At 49.1% G+C, this 18,980-nt stretch overlaps 1 protein-coding gene across 1 annotated transcript in view; it reads left to right on the forward strand.

Annotated features, from left to right (window-relative positions):
• PCK2 (phosphoenolpyruvate carboxykinase 2, mitochondrial) overlaps positions 1-17,676 on the forward strand; it is a 28,052-nt gene extending 10,376 nt beyond the window's left edge. The window contains exons 2-10 of the mRNA XM_087714240.1: positions 1,700-1,945; positions 2,108-2,292; positions 3,834-4,037; positions 7,628-7,815; positions 11,191-11,353; positions 11,665-11,883; positions 12,912-13,049; positions 13,161-13,256; positions 14,597-17,676. Of these exons, the coding sequence (XP_087570366.1) occupies positions 1,700-1,945; positions 2,108-2,292; positions 3,834-4,037; positions 7,628-7,815; positions 11,191-11,353; positions 11,665-11,883; positions 12,912-13,049; positions 13,161-13,256; positions 14,597-15,051 (1,894 nt within the window). The 3' untranslated portion in view covers positions 15,052-17,676. The remainder of the gene's footprint in view (positions 1-1,699; positions 1,946-2,107; positions 2,293-3,833; positions 4,038-7,627; positions 7,816-11,190; positions 11,354-11,664; positions 11,884-12,911; positions 13,050-13,160; positions 13,257-14,596) is intronic.
• The last annotated feature ends 1,304 nt before the right edge of the window (positions 17,677-18,980 follow it).

Consider the following 18,980-nt stretch of genomic DNA (forward strand, 5'->3'; position numbering starts at 1 on the left):
GTGTTCCTATCTTGCGTGTGCGTGGAGGAAGAAGAACACACGCAAAGAACAATGATTTCCAAATTGCATATTTGCCAATATGGCTGCTATCTCTCGCGCTGACGTTCGCTGGCTGTCTTTGCTTCAGCCGGGTCAACACAACCGTTTCGGAGAGGTTGCCTCACTCTCTGAGCACGTACAAAGTTCACACACACACATACGCCTTCCGAAGTCAGTGTACAGTTGTGCCAAATCTATCCACGTCGGTGAAATCTCCGCACAGAGGCCTTGGACTTTTGAGAGTCGGGGGTACAACTCTGTGGTGGTTCGGTTCGAGAAATCGTCGTCCTCGATTTACGACCACTTTTGACAGGGGTGGGTTCCAGCAGGCTACTAGTGCCGGTTCGCTCGTGTGCGTGCTTTGCGCGCCTGCGCAGTGCAAGTAAAAATTTTCGGCGCATGCGCAGAACTTAGAAACAAGATGGCGGCAAATTCGTTGGTTATGTAAATCTTGCGTGCTCCGTGGCACAAAATTTTTGGCCACCGTTGTTAAGTGGGTCGCACGGCTGTTCAATGAATCTGGCTTCCACGTTGACGTTGCTGACCAGGTTGTTGCAAAAGGGGGAAATCACGTGGCACCGTCCCCCTCAGACACCGCAACCGTCATAAGTACATGTCAGTTGCCAAGCAAATCTGAATTTTGATCACGTGACTGAAACGGTGTGAAAAACGGCCCTCATTCACTTTTTTTCCCAAGTGCCATTGTGACTTAGAACGGTCACTAAACAGATGGTCGTAAGTCAAGGACTGCCTGTCCATTTTGTCTCTGCCAGATCTTCACAAACATACACACACACACACACACACACAAACACACAAACTCACAGAGAGAGACCTATTACAGATAGTGCTCGACTTACGACCACAATTGAACCCAAAGTTCCCGTCGCTGAGAGAAACATTCGTTCAGGGAATTTTCCCTCAGTTTATAACCTTTCATGCCACTGTTGTTAAGTGAAGCCCTGTTGTTGTGTAAGTTAATCGCACGGTTGCTCAGTGAATCTGGCTACCCCCTCAACTTGGCTTGTCAGAAGTTCGCACCTCGGGACACTGCGACCACTCCGTCATAAGTATGAGTCCGTTGGCAAGCATCCAAATTTTGATCACACGATCCTGGGGGTCCTAGTTGTACATGAGGAAAACAGCCATGTCCCTTTTTTCCAGCACTGTCGTAATTTCAAACGGTCAGTAAATGAAATGTTGTAAGTTGAGGACTGCCTGTATTTTTTTTGGGGGGGGAGATGATGGTTTGAGGCCTCTTTCCTTCTTCTAACTCTTGGAAGTTGTGGGAGCTTCATCACTGGAGGCTTTCAAGAAGCGATTGGACTGCCATCTGTCGGAAATGGTGTAGGGCAGCTGTAACCAACCTGCGGCTCCGGAGCCGCATGTGGCTCTTTTATCCCTCTGCTGTGGCTCCCTGTCGCCGGTTGGCTCCACAATTGATAGGACTTTCGGTTAGGACAGGTAGAGGAAAAAGGACACCGCACTAGGAGGAGACCCTTTGGATAGGGGGCTTCCGGTTAGGACCTTTGTGCCTCTTTTGAGTGTTTAAGGTTGCGACCCCTGGGGTAGGGTCTCCTGCTTGGATGGGGGTTGGACTAGATGACCTACAAGGTCCCTTCCAACTCCGTTCTTCTCATTCTAATCCTCTTTTTTCCAGCCGTGGAGCCTTCTCGCTTCGGAGATGGTCTGCCGTGCCGGTGCGTTGGGCCCACGCCCCCCGCGTGCTCCACGGCGACTTGGCCAAACTCTCCGGCCGGGCGCAGGAGTTTGTCGAGCAAGGGCTGCGGCTCTGCCAGCCGGACAGCCTCCACATTTGCGACGGGACGGAAAAAGAGAGCACCAAAATCTTGAATCTCCTTGAATCGGAAGGCGTCATCAAGCCGTTGACGAAATACGAGAACTGGTAAGCCCCCCGTCCGGTTGTCCTCTGTTGCAGGGTGGGGTGCGGAGGGAGGAAGGCCAGTTCCGGTCCGGCCTGGGGACGATAGGAGTTGGAGTCCTGGATGGCCACATCGGATTTTGTGTTTGCGAAATTTTGACGCCCGGAATTTGCTTCCTTCTGCAGCTGGCTGGCGAAAACCGACCCCAAGGATGTCGCCAGGGTGGAGAGCCGGACGGTCATCGTTACGGAGAACCAGAGGGACACGATTCCCATCACGGCCCCGGGGGTCAAGGGTCAGCTGGGCAACTGGATGAACCCCCAGAAGTTTCAAGAAGCGGTGGACGATCGGTTCCCGGGTTGCATGAAAGGTGAATGGGACGGGGAATAGGGGTGCGCGCGTGTGGCTTGACAATCTGAGATTGAGCCGAGGATAGAGGGGGAAATAATTTGAACCCAGGGCCGGTTCCTCCCTTGCCGTTAGTCCCGCTTGGCCCCGCCAGTTCAAATCCTTCTTCCTCCCGACTTTCTCTTCTGGAGAAAGGAATCCGTTTATCCATCCTTACTAAATCTTTTCTGATGCTTTTGGATTTACTGCATTTTTAGAGCTCTGTTTTTCCAAACACTGGAAGTTTAAGGTGTGTGGACTCCCAACTCCCAGAGTTCTCCAGCCGGCCATGGAGTCCCGGGAGTTGGGATTCTGGGAGGGGAGGAGGGGTTAGAAGGAGGAGGAAGAGGGGGTAGAGAAGTAGGGGAGGAGGAGAGGAAGAAGGAGGAGGAGGGGTTAGGAGGAAGAGGAGGAGGAAGAAGGGGTAGAGAAGTAGGGGAGGAGGAGAGGAAGAAGAGGAGGAGAAAAAGGGGTTAGGAGGAGGAGGAGGAGGAAGAGGGGGTAGAGAAGTAGGGGAGGAGGAGAGGAAGAAGAGGAGGAGGAGGAGGGGTTAGGAGGAAGAGGAGGAGGAGGAAGAAGGGGTAGAGAAGTAGGGGAGGAGGAGAGGAAGAAGAGGAGGAGAAAAAGGGGTTAGGAGGAGGAGGAGGAAGAGGGGGTAGAGAAGTAGGGGAGGAGGAGAGGAAGAAGAGGAGGAGGAAGAGGTGTTAGAAGGAAGAGGAGGAGGAAGAGGGAGTAGTGGAGGAGGGGAGGGAAAAGATGAAGGAGAGGAGAAGGAGGAGTTAGAAGAAAGAAGAGGAAGAGGGGTAGGGGAGGAGGAGAGGAAGAAGAGGAGGAGAGGAGGGAGGGAGAGAAGAGATAAAGAAGAGGAGAAGAAGAGGAGGAGGAAGAGTTAAAAGTAGGGGAGAGGAAGAGGAGGAGGTGTTAGAAGGAAGAGGAGGAGGAAGAGGGCGTAGAGGAGGAGAGGAGGGAAGAGATGAAGAAGAGGAGAAGAAGGAGGAGGGGTTAGAAGGAAGAGGGGTAGAGAAGCACCCTCTGAGGTCCCTTGACCGAACTTCAGGAGCCCAGCAACATGGGTCCATTGACAGTCGCCTGTAACATCATCGCGGTCATATGTCGAGGACTACCTGTACGTGACGTTACGACATACGACCGTCATGGATAGGTTTCGTGATGTTTGTATGTCTAGGCCACCGCACCAACTTTAACCATAAGAGCAGCATCTTTTAACGACCCCGTAATAATCCCTTGCAGGGTGGAGTCTGGGCAACTGAATGGAGCTGAGTATTTACTGGCCGGATGCCTTTCCCTGTTGCCAATATGGAGTTTTGTTCAGCAGATAGATTCTCATTGTGCCCAGAAAGAGAAATATCAGCCTCTACCTAGGATTGACCTCACGGCCTCCTGATTCTGAGGGAAAAGCTCCGCCTCTACGCCACCACACCACTCATTATTGTTACTAGTGTGTTTTTTTTAAAATTATGCGCTCAATTTTTCTTCCTCTCTCGGGTCCGTCTCCTCTCGCAGGGCGCACCATGTACGTCATCCCCTACAGCATGGGCCCCCTCGGTTCGCCCCTGTCCAAAATCGGGATCCAGCTGACGGATTCGGCCTATGTGGTCGCCAGCATGAGAATCATGACGCGGATGGGCTCGGCGGCCCTCCGCGCGCTTGGGGACGGCGAGTTCGTCAAGTGCCTGCATTCGGTGGGGCGGCCTTTGCCCCTTAGCGGTAAGCCCTCACCCCGAATGAGGGGAGCCCCTCTTTCTCGGGGTTCCATTACTTCTCTGTTTCTGCGACGCGGAAGCGATGCGTGAGAACACGACAAAAAAAATCGGCTTGGTGTAAAACGAGTAACAAAGAGTTTGCGTGGAAAACGAATTGTCTGCATTTGGCACCCACTAGTCTAGGCCAGTGTTTCTCAATCTTCTCTGCTTTAAGGTCTGTGGACTTCAATTCCCAGAATACCTCGCCCAGGTTTCTTGGAGTTGAAGTCCACCTATCTTAAAGCATGCTAGCTGAGGAATTCTGGGAGTTGAAGTCCAGGCATCTTAAAGCATGAGCCAAGGTGGCGCAGTGGTTAAATGCAGCACTGCAGGCTACTGCTAGATCAGCAGGTCAGCGGTTCAAATCTCACCGGCTCAGGGTTGACTCAGCCTTCCATCCTTTCGAGGTGGGTAAAATGAGGACCCAGATTGTTGGGGGCAATATGCTGACTCTCTGTAAACCGCTTAGAGAGGCCTGAAAGGCCTATGAAGCGGTATATAAGTCTACTGCTATTGCTATTGCTATTGCTATTGCTATTGCTATGAGGGCTGAGGAATTCTGGGAGCTGAAGTCCATGTAGGTTAAAGCATGTGGGCTGAGGAATTCTGGGAGCTGAAGTCCATGTAGGTTAAAGCATGCTGGCTGAGGAATTCTGGGAGTTGAAGTCCATGTAGGTTAAAGCATGCTGGCTGAGGAATTCTGGGAGTTGAAGTCCATGTATGTTAAAGCATGCTGGCTGAGGAATTCTGGGAGCTGAAGTCCAGGCATCTTAAAGCATGCGGGCTGAGGAATTCTGGGAGTTGAAGTCCAGGCATCTTAAAGCATGAGGGCTGAGGAATTGTGGGAGCTGAAGTCCATGTAGGTTAAAGCATGTGGGCTGAGGAATTCTGGGAGCTGAAGTCCATGTAGGTTAAAGCATCCTGGCTGAGGAATTGTGGGAGTTAGAGCCCAGGCATCTTAAAGCATGCGGGCTGAGGAATTGTGGGAGTTGAAGTCCAGGCATCTTAAAGCATGCGGGCTGAGGAATTCTGGGAGTTGAAGTCCATGTATGTTAAAGCATGCTGGCTGAGGAATTCTGAGAGTTGAAGTCCAGGCATCTTAAAGCATGCTGGCTGAGGAATTCTGGGAGTTGAAGTCCATGTATGTTAAAGCATGCTGGCTGAGGAATTCTGGGAGTTGAAGTCCATGTATGTTAAAACATGCTGGCTGAGGAATTCTGGGAGTTAGAGCCCAGGCATCTTAAAGCATGCTGGCTGAGGAATTCTGGGAGTTGAAGTCCATGTAGGTTAAAGCATCCTGGCTGAGGAATTCTGGGAGTTGGAGCCCAGGCATCTTAAAGCATGCAGGCTGGGGAATTCTGGGAGTTGAAGTCCACCCATCTTAAAGTTGATAAGCTTGGGAAACAATGGGATAGACTCGTGACGGCGAAACTATGGCATGCGTGCCACAGGTGGCACCCGGAGCCATTTGTCAGGGCACGCGAGGCGCTGAGTTCATCCTTTTTTAAAGCCCTTTTTCGCCCTCCCCAGGCTCCAGAGGCTTTATAGGAGCCTGGGGAGGGCGAAAAAAGCCACCACCACCCCGCACCACCGGAGGCCCTCCGGAGGCCTTCATGAGCTTGCCTGAAGCCTCTGGAGCGCAAAAAAACGGTCCTACGGGCAAACCGGAAGTTCAGGAACGGACTTCCGGTTTGCTCGGAGGGTCGTTTTGACTGCTCCGGAGGCTTCCTGAAGCCTCCTGAAGGTCCCTGAAGCCTCCGGGGGGGGGGGGGGGAGGCTGTTTTCACCCTCCCCAGGCTCCTATAAAGCCTCTGGATCCTGCGGAAGGCGAAAAAAGCATGCAAAAAAATGGGGGGGGGAAGCGCCTGTAATGCGCGCATGCGCACTGGGGAGGGTTGCGCATTGCATTATGGGTGCGGCACGTCCGCACATGACCCCCCTGCGCTCCCCCCACTTATGGCACGCGAGCCAAAAATGGTTCGCCATCGCTGGGATAGACCGTTTCCAATTCCATTACTAAGAATTCAGGCTATTGAAGCCCATAATTTCCAGATGTGCGGAGCCAGAGGACATTATTCCAGAGGTTTTGGGAGTTCTGATGGCCGAATTCCCTGTGTCTGGCTCCGGCACATGTTCGAACCCTCAGGCTGCCGGTGATTCAAACAATGCTAGAAGGCCCTTTGTGTCCAAATCCTGATGTCTGGTCCCTAACATTTCTTCTCCTTCTCCTTCTCCTTCTCCTTCTCCTTCTCCTTCTCCTTCTCCTTCTCCTTCTCCTTCTCCTTCTTATTCTTCTTCCTTCTTCTTCCTTCATCTTCTTCTTCTTCTCCTCCTTGTTTTTCTTCTCCTTGTTTTTCTTCTTCCTCCTCCTCTTTCTTCTTCTTCCTTCTTCTTTTTCTTCCTTCTTCCTCCTCCTTTCTTCTTCTTCTTCCTTCTTCGTCTTCTATCTTCTTTGTCATCTTCTTCCTCTTTCTTTCTTCTTCTTCCTTCTTCATCTTCTTCCTTCTTCTTCTTCCTTCATCATCTTCTTCTTCTCCTCCTTGTTTTTCTTCTCCTTGTTTTTCTTCTTCTTCCTCCTCTTTCTTCTTCTTCCTTCTTCTTTTTCTTCCTTCTTCCTCCTCCTTTCTTCTTCTTCTTCCTTCTTTGTCTTCTCCTTTCTTTTCCTTCCTTCCTTCCTCCTCCTCCTTCCTTATTCTTCTTCCTTCTTCGTCGTCTTCTTCTTTGTCATCTTGTTCCTCTTTCTTTCTTCTTCTTCCTTCTTCGTCTTCTTCTTCTCCTCCTTGTTTTTCTTCTCCTTGTTTTTCTTCTTCCTCCTCCTCTTTCTTCTTCTTCCTTCTTCTTTTTCTTCCTTCTTCCTCCTCCTTTCTTCTTCTTCTTCCTTCTTCGTCTTCTATCTTCTTTGTCATCTTCTTCCTCTTTCTTTCTTCTTCTTCCTTCTTCGTCTTCTTCCTTCTTCTTCCTTCATCATCTTCTTCTTCTCCTCCTTGTTTTTCTTCTCCTTGTTTTTCTTCTTCCTCCTCCTCTTTCTTCTTCTTCCTTCTTCGTCTTCTATCTTCTCCTTTCTTTTCCTTCCTTCCTTCCTCCTCCTCCTTCCTTATTCTTCTTCCTTCTTTGTCGTCTTCTTCTTTGTCATCTTGTTCCTCTTTCTTTCTTCTTCTTCCTTCTTCGTCTTCTTCCTTCATCATCTTCTCCTCCTTGTTTTTCTTCTCCTTGCTTTTTTCTTCTTCTTTCTTCTTCTTTCTTCTCCTTTCTTTTTCTTCCTTCTTCCTCCTCCTCCTTTCTTCTTCTTCCTTCTTCGTCTTCTATCTTCTTTCTTTTTCTTTCTTCCTTCCTCCTCCTTCTCCTCCTTCCTTATTCTTCTAACTTCTTCGTCATCTTCTTCCTCTCTTTCTTTCTTTCTTTCTTTCTTTCTTCCTTCTTCCTTGTCTTCTTCTCCTTTTTCTTCTCTTCTTCTTCCTCCTCCTTCTTCCTCCTCCTCCTTCTTTTTCTTCTCCTTCTCCTTCTCCTTTCTTCTTCTTTTTTCTTCCCTTCTTCCTCCTCCTTCTCCTCCTGCAGAAGACCTCGTGAACAACTGGCCTTGCAATCCAGAGAAGACCTTGATCGGCCACGTGCCAAACCGCCGAGAGATCGTCTCTTTCGGTAGCGGCTACGGGGGCAATTCCTTGCTGGGGAAGAAATGTTTTGCCCTACGGATCGCTTCCTGCATCGCCAAGGACGAAGGCTGGTTGGCCGAGCACATGCTGGTGAGGGGGCGGGGGCGGGGTGTGGTATTGTAGGGGCAGGGGTCTGCATGGGTCTTCATGGCAAGAAGGGGATCCGAACCGCTTGCAAAATTGCCCCATTGCGTCATCTGAAAAAGCGGGAAAGGGGTGACTTTGATTGGCGCGGCTTCAGCGGCCATCTTGATTTTTTCCCCTCTCCTCCACAAAACCCCTTGGAATTTACAGGCAGTCCTCAACTTACGACCCCAATGTCCGTTACGGAGACAGACGGGGTGGGTGGGGTGTCAAGTGAGTTTTGCCCCACGGCCTTTCTTTGTCGCCGTGGTTAAAGCTGAATCACGGCGGTCGCTAAGCGAGCGACGCCTTTGTTAAGCGAATCTGGCTTCCGCCGTCGATTTTGCTTGTCAGAAGGTCGCAAAAGGGGATCGCGTGACACACACACACACACACACACGGGACGCTGCAACGGTCGTAAGTGTGAAAACCGGTCGCCGGTCTTTTTTCCCCAACACCGTTGTAACTTTGAACTTCGATTGTAACTCTTTTTTCGTTTCCGTTCTCATCTACGGCTTGGAGGGAGACGTCCGTCACCCCCTTTGCACTTTCTGCATGTGCTCAGGGGTACTCTTTCCCTCAATTGGTGACTGATCCCCCCCCTTCCCAAAGGCAACTGGACTTTCTTTCTTTCTTTTTCCTTGAAGAGGTTTCACTTCTCATCCGAGAAGCTTCTTCGAGTTCTACTGAAGGAGAAACGTGGACTGAAGAAACCGAGGAGGCTTCTTGGATGGGAAGCAAAACCTCTTCGAGGGAAAAAAAAACATGTAGAAAGCCCAGTTGTCTTTGGGGGCAAAAAAAGCACCATCGGGATCTAACCGGTTTCTTTCTTCCCATCTGCCCTCAAAGCCACCTAACCGTGGAACCCGTCAAGCGTGCAGCCCGTGCACCCTGGGGCACGGCTGCCGTGCCAGGCGTGGAGGATTGCAAAGTAGGACCGTGAAGTTTTTGTGGGAAGAGGTGCTGCAGTGTGGGGGGGGGGGGCAAGGGTCGATTGCTGGGATCGAGCTGGTGACGGGGGTGGTGGTCGTGCGCAGAAAATTTGGTCCATCAGGCCAAAGGACAGCGGCTGCTGTTTGCATTACCTGGGAGTGATATTTAACGAGCAAACATTAATTGGTTAATGAGTGACAAGATGCCGGCTGAAATCTCAACCGGATCGGGAGACGTTTGACGCAAGAAAAGGACAGCTTGCGTAGTGGGGGGGGGAGCATTGTCCTGAGACTGGGAGGACTGGATAGGTTGATGGGCAGGAGTGCAATACCCATTATGCCCAGCCAGCACGGTGATGGGGGACGATGGGAGCCGTAGTCCGGGCTGCAACAGGATGCCAGCTTGAGGAAAGACCAATGTGAAAAGTTAAATAAAGAGTGAGAAGGGAGATTTGAGAGTACAATTCGCTGTAGATTGGCCAGGATTCATACACGACCTTTTCAAATTAGGTTTTCATGAACGAATGAATTAATTGGGATTTCTTTTTTTTAACACGAGGTTTGAATTTTTAGCAAACCGTACAGATTGCGTGATGTGATCTTATCACAGGAGGAGGGGAACAACAATCCAGATTAACTTGAATAATGCAATTGTTTTTGATTCAATAATCAAGAATGCAATGCTTTTAAATCATTTTTAAGCATTATATTTGCCTAATAATTATTTTTAGTTAATCCAAATCGTTTTATTATTTATTATTTCATAAATAAATATATTGTTTATTAAAAAAATAAGGTAAATTTGGACAAATTTGTGAAGTCTTTAAAAGGGTTATTTTTTTCCTTCTGTGTGTGTCGTACACAAGCGAGCACGGAGTTAGGATTTAAACTTATTTATTTTTTCTAAACGTGGTGCAATGGTGAAATTATTTTCCCACCGATCCTCGTTCCAAGGAACAAACCTGAATATTTCCTTTTAACGGCAAAAGCAATGAGCGTGAAGGGGAAAATTTGAATTGTGCGTAGGGTAAACGATTAATGTAAGATAAAAAGGCTGGAAATCAAAGAGAAACGAACAGCAATGTTTTCAAAAGGCCCCAATCTCAATGAAACGTCAATTTTCCAAGAAAAATAAATCGTACTGCATTGGCTTAGAATTTCCTTTCTCATCAAGGCAAATGTGAAAAAGCAGGGTCAAACTCTGATTAAAAACTATATTAAAAAATCAGTATTTAGCTGAGTATTTGTCTTGCTTGGCCACTTAAAGACGTTCAGACTTCAATTCCCAGAATTCCCCAGTCAGCTATATTCTTCTCCCTATGCGGGCTAGGGAATTCTGGGAGTCGAAGTCCACATGTTTTTAAATCAGTGTTTCTCAACCTTGGCAACTTGAAGATGTCCGGACTTCAACTCCCAGAATTCCCACTTAAATGGCCACACTTCAGAAAACCCACTTAACTCCACCCACTTAAATGACACAGGGAGTCCTCGACTTACGACCACACTTGAGCCCCAAATGTATGTTGCTAAGTGAGGCCTTTGTTCAGTGAGCTCGGCCCCCTTTTCTTGACCCGGTTCTTCAGTGAATCGCTGCCGTTCTTAAATGAGTCACATGGTTGTTAAGTGAATCTGACGTCCCCGTTGACTTTGCCGGTCAGAAGGTCGCAAAAGGGGATCGCGTAACCCCCGGGGCACACTGCGGCCGTCATAAATGTGAGTCGTTTGTCAAGCATTCGGATGTCAATCCCGCGACCGCAGGGATGCGGCGACGGTCTTAAGAGTGGAAAGCTGTCGTAAGTCACTTTTTTCGTGCCGCCGTAACTTTGAACGGCCACTAAGTGAACTGCCGTAAGTCGAGGGCTATCTGTAAAGGCAGCCAGCAGGGTTTTTTCGATGGATGGATTTCATGCCGGCTGGGGAATTGTGGCCGTTGTAGTCCACCCATCTTAAACTTGCCAAGTTTGAAAAACACGGAGTTATTAACGCACTTTTGGACTGTGTGTTAACCCCTCCTCCTCCTCTTCCTAACCGAAAGCCCTATCAATTGTGGAGCTGATCGGAAAGCCCGCCCCTTGCCATAGAGTCTCCTCCTAGCACGCCCTGTTTTCCCCGCCCCCTAACTGGAAGCTCCTCTCAAAATTATGGCGCCGACTGGGGATAGGGAGCCGCAGCAGTGGGGATGAAAGAACCACATGCGGCTCCGGAGCCGCAGGTTGCTGACTCCTGGATTAGGAAACGGGGAGAATCCACAGTGGTAACAGAGAGATGCAGAAGCCTCTAAACTATGATGGTTACCTGGATTTTTGTAATCGACGCCTGGCGGCCGAGGGAGGGCAAACCTAGTTTATTGCAAAGAAGAGTTTCGGCGTCTGCCAAATTGTGGCACGCTCTTCTCTACGGTTTCTTGCAGATTCTGGGACTCACCAACCCGGAGGGCAAGAAGAAATACGTGGCGGCCGCTTTCCCGAGCGCGTGCGGGAAGACCAACTTAGCCATGATGAATCCTACCTTGCCGGGCTGGCGCGTGGAATGCGTCGGGGACGATATCGCCTGGATGAAGTTCGACAGCGAAGGTGAGTCGGAGGCTGGGGCTGGCTGAGAGAGCGGCAGGGCGGTGTGCTTTAGGGGGGAAAGCAGGGTAGTCCTCGGCTTACGACCGCAGTGGGACATCCGTCACTAAGCAAAGCAGCAATACAGGAAACAGAACCAATTTCAGCCAAAGCTCAGTGCCCGGTCTGGGAACAATATAAATAGAGTCTCCAGCATTCCAGGAACGCTCAGGGCACAAATTTGGTGTCCGAGTTTACGATGTTGTGAAGGAGGAGATCTGGAGACCGTCGTGGTGAGGAATAACCACCTGTTTGGGGTTTGTTCCCATCTGTAGGGTGTCTGCGTGCCATCAACCCCGAGAACGGCTTCTTCGGGGTGGCCCCGGGCACATCCACTCGGACCAACCCCAACGCCATGCATACCATCCAGCGTAACACCATCTTCACCAACGTGGCCGAGACCAGCGAAGGCGGCGTCTATTGGGAGGGCATCGATCAGAGGATTCCGGAAGGGGTCACCATCACCACCTGGCAAGGAAAACCTTGGAAACCAGGTGAGGTCATCTGTGGGGGGCAAAGTCAGGAACCCACTCACCCGGGCCCGTTAGGAGAAGGAGCTCAGAGGCAAGAAAGAGCGTTCACATCGATCGCAAAAGGCGTGGACTTCAACTCCCAGAATTCCCTTAGCCAGTCCGGCTGGCTGAGGAACTCTGGGAGTTGAAGTCCAGGCATCTCAAAGCAGGCTGGCTGCAGAATTCTGGGAGTTGAAGTCCACGTATGTTGAAGTTTGCTGGCTGAGGAACTCTGGGAGTTGAAGTCCAGGCATCTCAAAGCAGGCTGGCTGCAGAATTCTGGGAGTTGAAGTCCACATATGTTAAAGCTTGCTGGCTGAGGAACTCTGGGAGTTGAAGTCCAGGCATCTTAAAGGATGCTGGCTGAGGAATTCTGGGAGTTGAAGTCCAGGCATCTCAAAGCAGGCTGGCTGCAGAATTCTGGGAGTTGAAGTCCACGTATGTTAAAGCTTGCTGGCTGAGGAACTCTGGGAGTTGAAGTCCAGGCATCTCAAAGCAGGCTGGCTGCAGAATTCTGGGAGTTGAAGTCCAGCCATCTTAAAGTTTGTTGGATGAGGAATTCTGGGAGTTGAAGTCCAGGCATCTCAAAGCATGCTGGCTGCGGAATTCTGGGAGTTGAAGTCCACATATGTTAAAGCTTGCTGGCTGAGGAACTCTGGGAGTTGAAGTCCAGGCATCTTAAAGCACGCTGGCTGAGGAATTCTGGGAGTTGAAGGCAATGTTGTTATTTCTCAGAGAAAGATGCCCCTGTCCCTTTAATAGTCCCCCCTACCTTAATAGCATAAAACAGAGAGAGAGGTAGAAATAATGGCCAACAAATAAGTTGAATCTTAACAACAAAGGCTAACATGAGAAGAGCAGACCAAAGAATTCTGATTGTCCATTAGGCTCAAAGCTGGAGGTTGAAGAATGATCCTGTCGATCCCCTTTGAATTCCATCCTCCGCAGTGGATCATCGTCGGAATCCGATCATCACAATTCCTCCGTCTTTTCTTCTCTTTTCCCCCCAGGCGACCCACAACCTGCCGCTCATCCGAATTCTCGCTTCTGCGCCCCGGCTCGGCAGTGTCCCATTATGGATCCGGATTGGGAATCCCCCCAGGGGGTCCCCATTGATGCCATCATCTTTGGGGGCAGGAGGCCGGCAGGTAGGAACTCTGCCCCCCTCCCCCTCTCCCCCCCCCCAAACATTGTTTTTCCTGGTCCGATGTTCTCGAGATCACCTCTTGGTGTCTTTTTTTTTTCCTTCCCTCTCCCAGGGGTGCCTTTGGTGTACGAGGCCTTCAACTGGCGCCATGGGGTGTTTGTGGGCAGCGCCATGCGGTCGGAGTCCACGGCGGCGGCTGAGCACAAAGGTGAGGGCTCCGGGTTCGAGACTGGCCGTGGCTTCCCGCCGTTTGGTGGGAGGGGTTAATTTCCCCTCCTGCTTAAGGCGGAAGAGAGATTTTGCGTGGGTGAGAAAAAGTGAATCCGATTCGGATGAAATAGAAAAATAAATTGATTCATATCGTTCAAAAGGAAGATAAGCCTAGAAACTTACCTCCAGGTAGTCCTCGGCTTATAGCGATTCGTTTAGTGACCGTCCGATCAGGGGTGCTGTTCACTCGCTACCAGTTCACAAATGTGTGTGCGCGCGCACTCACTTCGGCGCACGCGCTTTGATGGCGCGCACGACTTGCAGGTGTGCGCGCAGCTTGAAAACGTGCCGCCTACCGTATTTTTCGGAGTAGAAGACGCACCAACGTTTTGAAGAGGTACATTAAAAAAAAAGTTTTTGCACTCTGCAGGCCTCATTTTTTGTGAAAAATGGGGCATGCAGAGAATTTGAGAGGCCTTCAAAGGCCTCCTCCATATTCCATCTGTCGGCCAATGTCGGCTGGCGACTACTCGGAGGAGGGCCTTCTCTGTGGCTGCTCCGGCCCTTTGGAACGAGCTCCCCGTGGAGATTCGGACCCTCTCCACCCTTCAGGCCTTTTGGACGGCCGTGAAGACCTGGCTGTCCCAGCAAGCCTGGGGTTGAGTTCCCCCCCCCCTACTTGAATTTGCTGTGTCTGTTGTGCTTTTAAGTTGTTCGTATTGTCTGATTGTTTCTGTCTTACTTTTTGTAATTTCCCCTCCCTTGGCTTTTGTTCAGCCGCCCTGAGTCCCTTCGGGGAATAGGGCGGCCTACAAATTGAATAAACTCCAACCCCAACTCCTGGGCACTGGGGGAGCAAAAACGAGCAAAAAACAGCCCTTTTTTTGCAAAAAAACGGCCTCTTTTTAGCAAAAACGAGTCCATTTTTTGCCAAAAAAAGGCATGCATAGTGTTTAGGAGGCTTGTAGAGTGCTCCTGGAGGCTGGGGGGTGTGGGGGGTGGGGAATGTCTGCGTGCCATTAACCCTGAGAATGGCTTCTTCGGGGTGGCCCTGGGCCATTTTTTGCTCGTTTTTGCCCTCCTCAGCCCCTCTACAATCCTCCTAAAAGTTACGCATGTCCATTTTTGCAAAGGAGGCAGGGTTTCAGGGGGCCAAAAATGCTGTATTCAGTGTATAAGATGCACCCAGATTTTCACCCCTTTTTTGGAGGGGGACATTACGACTTATACACTGAAAAGTACGGTAAATAGGACGGGATAGGACAGCATTTCCGTGTTTGGGGGAGCCAAATTGTTCACCTCTCTCCTTCCTTTTCTCTTCCCCTCTTCTTTCCCCAGGAAAGGTCATCATGCACGACCCCTTCGCCATGCGCCCCTTCTTCGGCTACAACTTCGGCCGCTACCTGGAGCACTGGCTGAGCATGGAAGGGCGGAAGGGCGCCCGCCTTCCCAAAATTTTCCACGTCAACTGGTTCCGGAAAGATTCCGCCGGGAACTTCTTGTGGCCGGGTTTCGGGGAGAATTCCCGGGTCCTGGATTGGATCTTCCGCCGGGTGGACGGGGAAGAAAGCGCGAAGGAGACGCCCATCGGCTACGTCCCCAGAGAAGGCGCCTTAAACCTCTCCGGCCTCAGCCAGGTGAGCCACGCGGAGCTCTTCTCCCTGCCCAAGGAATTCTGGGAACAAGAGGTCCGCGAGGTGAGACAATACCTGACAGAACAAGTGCCGGAGGACTTGCCCAAGGAGGTCTTGAAAGAACTGGAAGCCTTGGAGACTCGGGTGAAGAAGATGTGAGGCACCTCAACCGTAGAAGATGTCCTACCAAAGACCGAAGATTCTTCCCCTGATTTTTTTTTTCGGAGGGAGGGGAAGAGAGCTATCAGGGGCCTTGTTTACAGAAGTATCCATTCCTCTTTTCTTAACTAGCTACGTCACTCTAGTCTCAGGGGTCCCATGTCACATTTCCAAAGTCAGCTGATGGCCACCCCAACATTCTTCCTTCGGCCTTGCGTACCTTCCTCGAGCGGAGTCCCCTTGCTTTGAGACCTGTTGTTTTCGCTTCCTTCCTTCGCGTCGGTCATTCTTTCAGCTCAGGGGAAACGGGAAAGGGGTTGGGAGGTGGCCTTTCATTTTACGTGCCTTCCGAGAGGTTGATTCTTCCCCGTGCATCTTCTCCGTAGGATCTCCTGCGATTGTTTGGCCTTTGACAAACTGTCTTTTTTTTCTCTATCTATCTATAAAAACAGCTGTGTGTTTGCGTGTGTGTGCGTCCCAGCATAACTCTGGAACGCCTGGGGCAATTTCAACCAAACTTGGTACACAGATGACTTCCTCGCTGGAGACAAATACTGTGGGGGTAAGACGCCCCTAACAACCCCTTCGGTGTGTGTGTGTTCTGTTAAGATACAGCCTTTTTGTGCCTTAAAATGGCTTCTACTGTACTGCCGTAACATGACTTCTACTGTACAGCACAGTGGATTTATCATGGTAACGGCTTCACAGTACTCCCTCTGGTAAAGGGGAAAAAATCCAACATTTAGAAATTACGTTTGGCCTGGACAATATATTGCATTTAAAACGAACGAGGAAGGTAGTTGCAAGATGCTTATGCAGTATTTCTGGAGGCAAAAACTAGTTATCCATGAGACCTTCTCAGGCCTACCGGTGATTAGGACAGCACAAAATAACCGAGTTGCAAGGAGCCTTGGAAGTCTTCTAGTCCAACCCCTTTTCCAAAGCAGGGAATCTTTTACCCTTTCAGACCCAACAGTTCTCCGATCTCTTCTTTAAAAATCTCTCTGTTGGAGCAGCCACAATTTCTGGAGGCAAGCAGTTCCACAGGTTAATTGTTCTCCCTGTTAGGAAGTTCACTGCTTAATTCCACGTTGCTTCTCTCCTTGATGAGTTTCCATCCGTGGCTTCTTGTCCTGCCCTTGGATGCTTTGGAGAATTGGTTGACCAATTGGGACAGCCCCTCAAATAGCGGAACATTGCTATCACGTCACCCCTCGTCCGATCAACATTAACCCCAGATTGTCCAGCTCTTAAGCAAAGCACAAATATGTGGCTGTGTATCAAAGGTTTTTTTAACAGAATAACACAGTTGGAAGGGACCTTGGAGGTCTTCTAGTCCAACCCCCTGCCTAGGCAGGAAACCCTACACCACTTCAGACAAACGGTTATCCAGCGTCTTCTTAAAAACTTCCAGTGTTGGGGCATTCACAACTTCCAGAGGCAAATTCTGTTCCACTGATTAATTGTTCTCACTGTCAGGAAATTCCTCCTTTGTTTAAGTTGCTTCTCTATTAATTAAAAGGAAAACAGTGTCGCTCCATCTGTGTTTTCAATTCTGTCTCTTTCTACTGCACCTTTCCTACCGACGTTAAGAAAGTTTGTCGGCATTTTAAGGACGTGAGTTTTGATTTTTATAAGCGATCAAGATTGTCGACAGGGAGAGGAGTAAGGCCAAAGGCAAAAAGTCTTGAGAAATTGCACGCCTTAACTAAGTCTAGCAAAGTGGACCTGGAATAATAAAAGTTGAATAATGTTTCGCTTCCAACGAGCAAAATTCACGCTGGCTTGAGGAAAAAACAAATAACGCCGTCGAAATGTTGCCCATGTCCCTTGATCAGCCTTGGATGGGATCCGGATCAGGCTGAGGGATCGATGCCTTTTAATATTGCACTGCTGTGGAAATCATGGGAATTGTGTTTAGATTTTCTCAAACATGGTTGCTTTAAGATATGTGGACTTCAACGCCCAGAATTCCCCAGCCAGGAATTCTGGGAGTTGAAGTCCAGACATCTTTAAAACTTCCCCGTGTTGAAATGTTTTCATGACATCACAACAAGGCAAGCAACAGCTAACGAAGAACCCACTTTTTAAAGCCTAATGAATATGTTAAATCCAGTGAGGGGAATAAATTATACTGTAATTAATTCCTTACACGCTAAAATGATGGGCCTGTTAGACTTAAATCAGCTGAGAATTTAATAGCTATTAGGTGGAATCTTTAATTGATGCTCAAAGTCCTTTTTTTTTTCTTATTTGTCTGCATTCCTTATACAGCTAGATTCCATATAACGGGTGTATATGTCTTGCCTTTTTTTAAAAAAAAAAATTGCCAATAATCTGCTGGGTTTTACCGTGGTGGCAAGAAGGAGACATTGCGGAAGTGACAAGAAAAGCCCAAGAAAAATAAATAAAATAAAACTGCTCGACATTTTTGGGTAGAGTTGTTACGACGGCATTTTGACCAAAAACAAGGCAGCATTTGTAAAAACAAAAAAACACACAAAAAAAGAGAAAAACTACATGATTGACTGAAATTTAATTGGTCTACGTGGCAGGGAGGACCCTAAAATAAAACGAAAAAACACAAACCCATATTTTATTAATAATAAACACAAATAAGAATAATTGGTGGTGGTGGTGTGTTTTTTTTAAGTCTTCCAAGTTTGTGCGTGCTTGTGAGTGTTTGCAAAGGAGCTATATCCAAACTTAAAAGACTGATGCCAACAGATGTGTAGACTTCAACTCCCAGAATTCCTGGCTAGTGGAGGAGTTGAGTTGATGGGGTAAACGTTGAGTGGGGTATGTATGCACGATTTGCAGAGCTGGGGAAGAACGCGGTCGGGCTGTGTTATGTGTTGGTCTGGTTGTGTCTGTATCGTGCGTCTTGCAGAGCTGGGGAAGAATACCATCCGTGTTTGTGTGTCAATAGATGATTACAGATTAACAGAGTCGGAAGGGACCTTGGAGGTCATCTAGTCCAGCCCCCCCTGCCTTAAGCAGGAGTCCCTACACCATTTCTGACCGAAGACAGTCCAGTCTCTTCTTGAAAGCCTCCAGCGACGAAGCTCCCACAACTTCCGAAGGCAACTTCTGTGGATTGTTCTCACTGTCAGAAAATTCCTCCTTATTTCCACGTTGAATTTCTCCTTGTTCAACTTCTATCCATTATTCCTCGTCTGGCCTTTGGAAAATAGCTTGACCCCCCCCCCCAAAAAAAATATATCTGGGGCAGCCCCTCAAATATCGGAAGATGCTCTCCTGTCTCCCCTGGTCCTTCTCTTCCCTAGACTAGCCAGGTCCAGTTCCTGCAACCGTTCATCGTATGTTTGAGACTCCAGGCCCCTCATCATCTTGGTTCCTCTTCTCCGCTCTTTCTAGAGTCTCAACCTCTTTTTTTATAGTGTGGTGACCAAAACTGGATGCAGTACTCTAGGTGTGGTCTTACTAAGGCTTTGTAAAGTGCTATTAGTACCTCCTTTGATTTTGATATTGGTTCAGAGCCTTGAAACTGAAACTGGTTTGACTGCTGGTTTCCTTGCAGACTTTAGGGTGTGTTTTGAAGATGCTTATGAGGACATGCAAAGCAAAATAATTGTGATGTGGCCATTTAATAATAATTAAGAGGGAGACAATAAAGAGGATCTGCATTATTTCAGTTGCACCTGAAATAGGTGTTCCCCAATACTCCAAAGCACCCCTAATCGCCATCTTTTAACTACCCCGTAATCCCTAGCAGGGTGGAATCTGGGCAACTGAATGGAGCTGGTAGAGGGTTTACTGGCCCGATGCCCTTCCCTGTCGCCAATGAGGAGTTAGATATATTCTCATAGTGGCCAGAGAGAGAAGGATCTGCTTCGACCTAGAATCGAACTCGCAGTTCTCCTGATTGTGAGGCGAGAGCTCTACCTCGAGGCCACCGCACCACTCCT

The sequence above is a fragment of the Thamnophis sirtalis genome, unplaced genomic scaffold (genome assembly GCF_051295495.1).
Source record: "Thamnophis sirtalis isolate CommonGarterSnake01/CBP01778 unplaced genomic scaffold, rThaSir2_p1.2 scaffold_4, whole genome shotgun sequence".
NCBI classification, from domain to species: domain Eukaryota; kingdom Metazoa; phylum Chordata; class Lepidosauria; order Squamata; family Natricidae; genus Thamnophis; species Thamnophis sirtalis.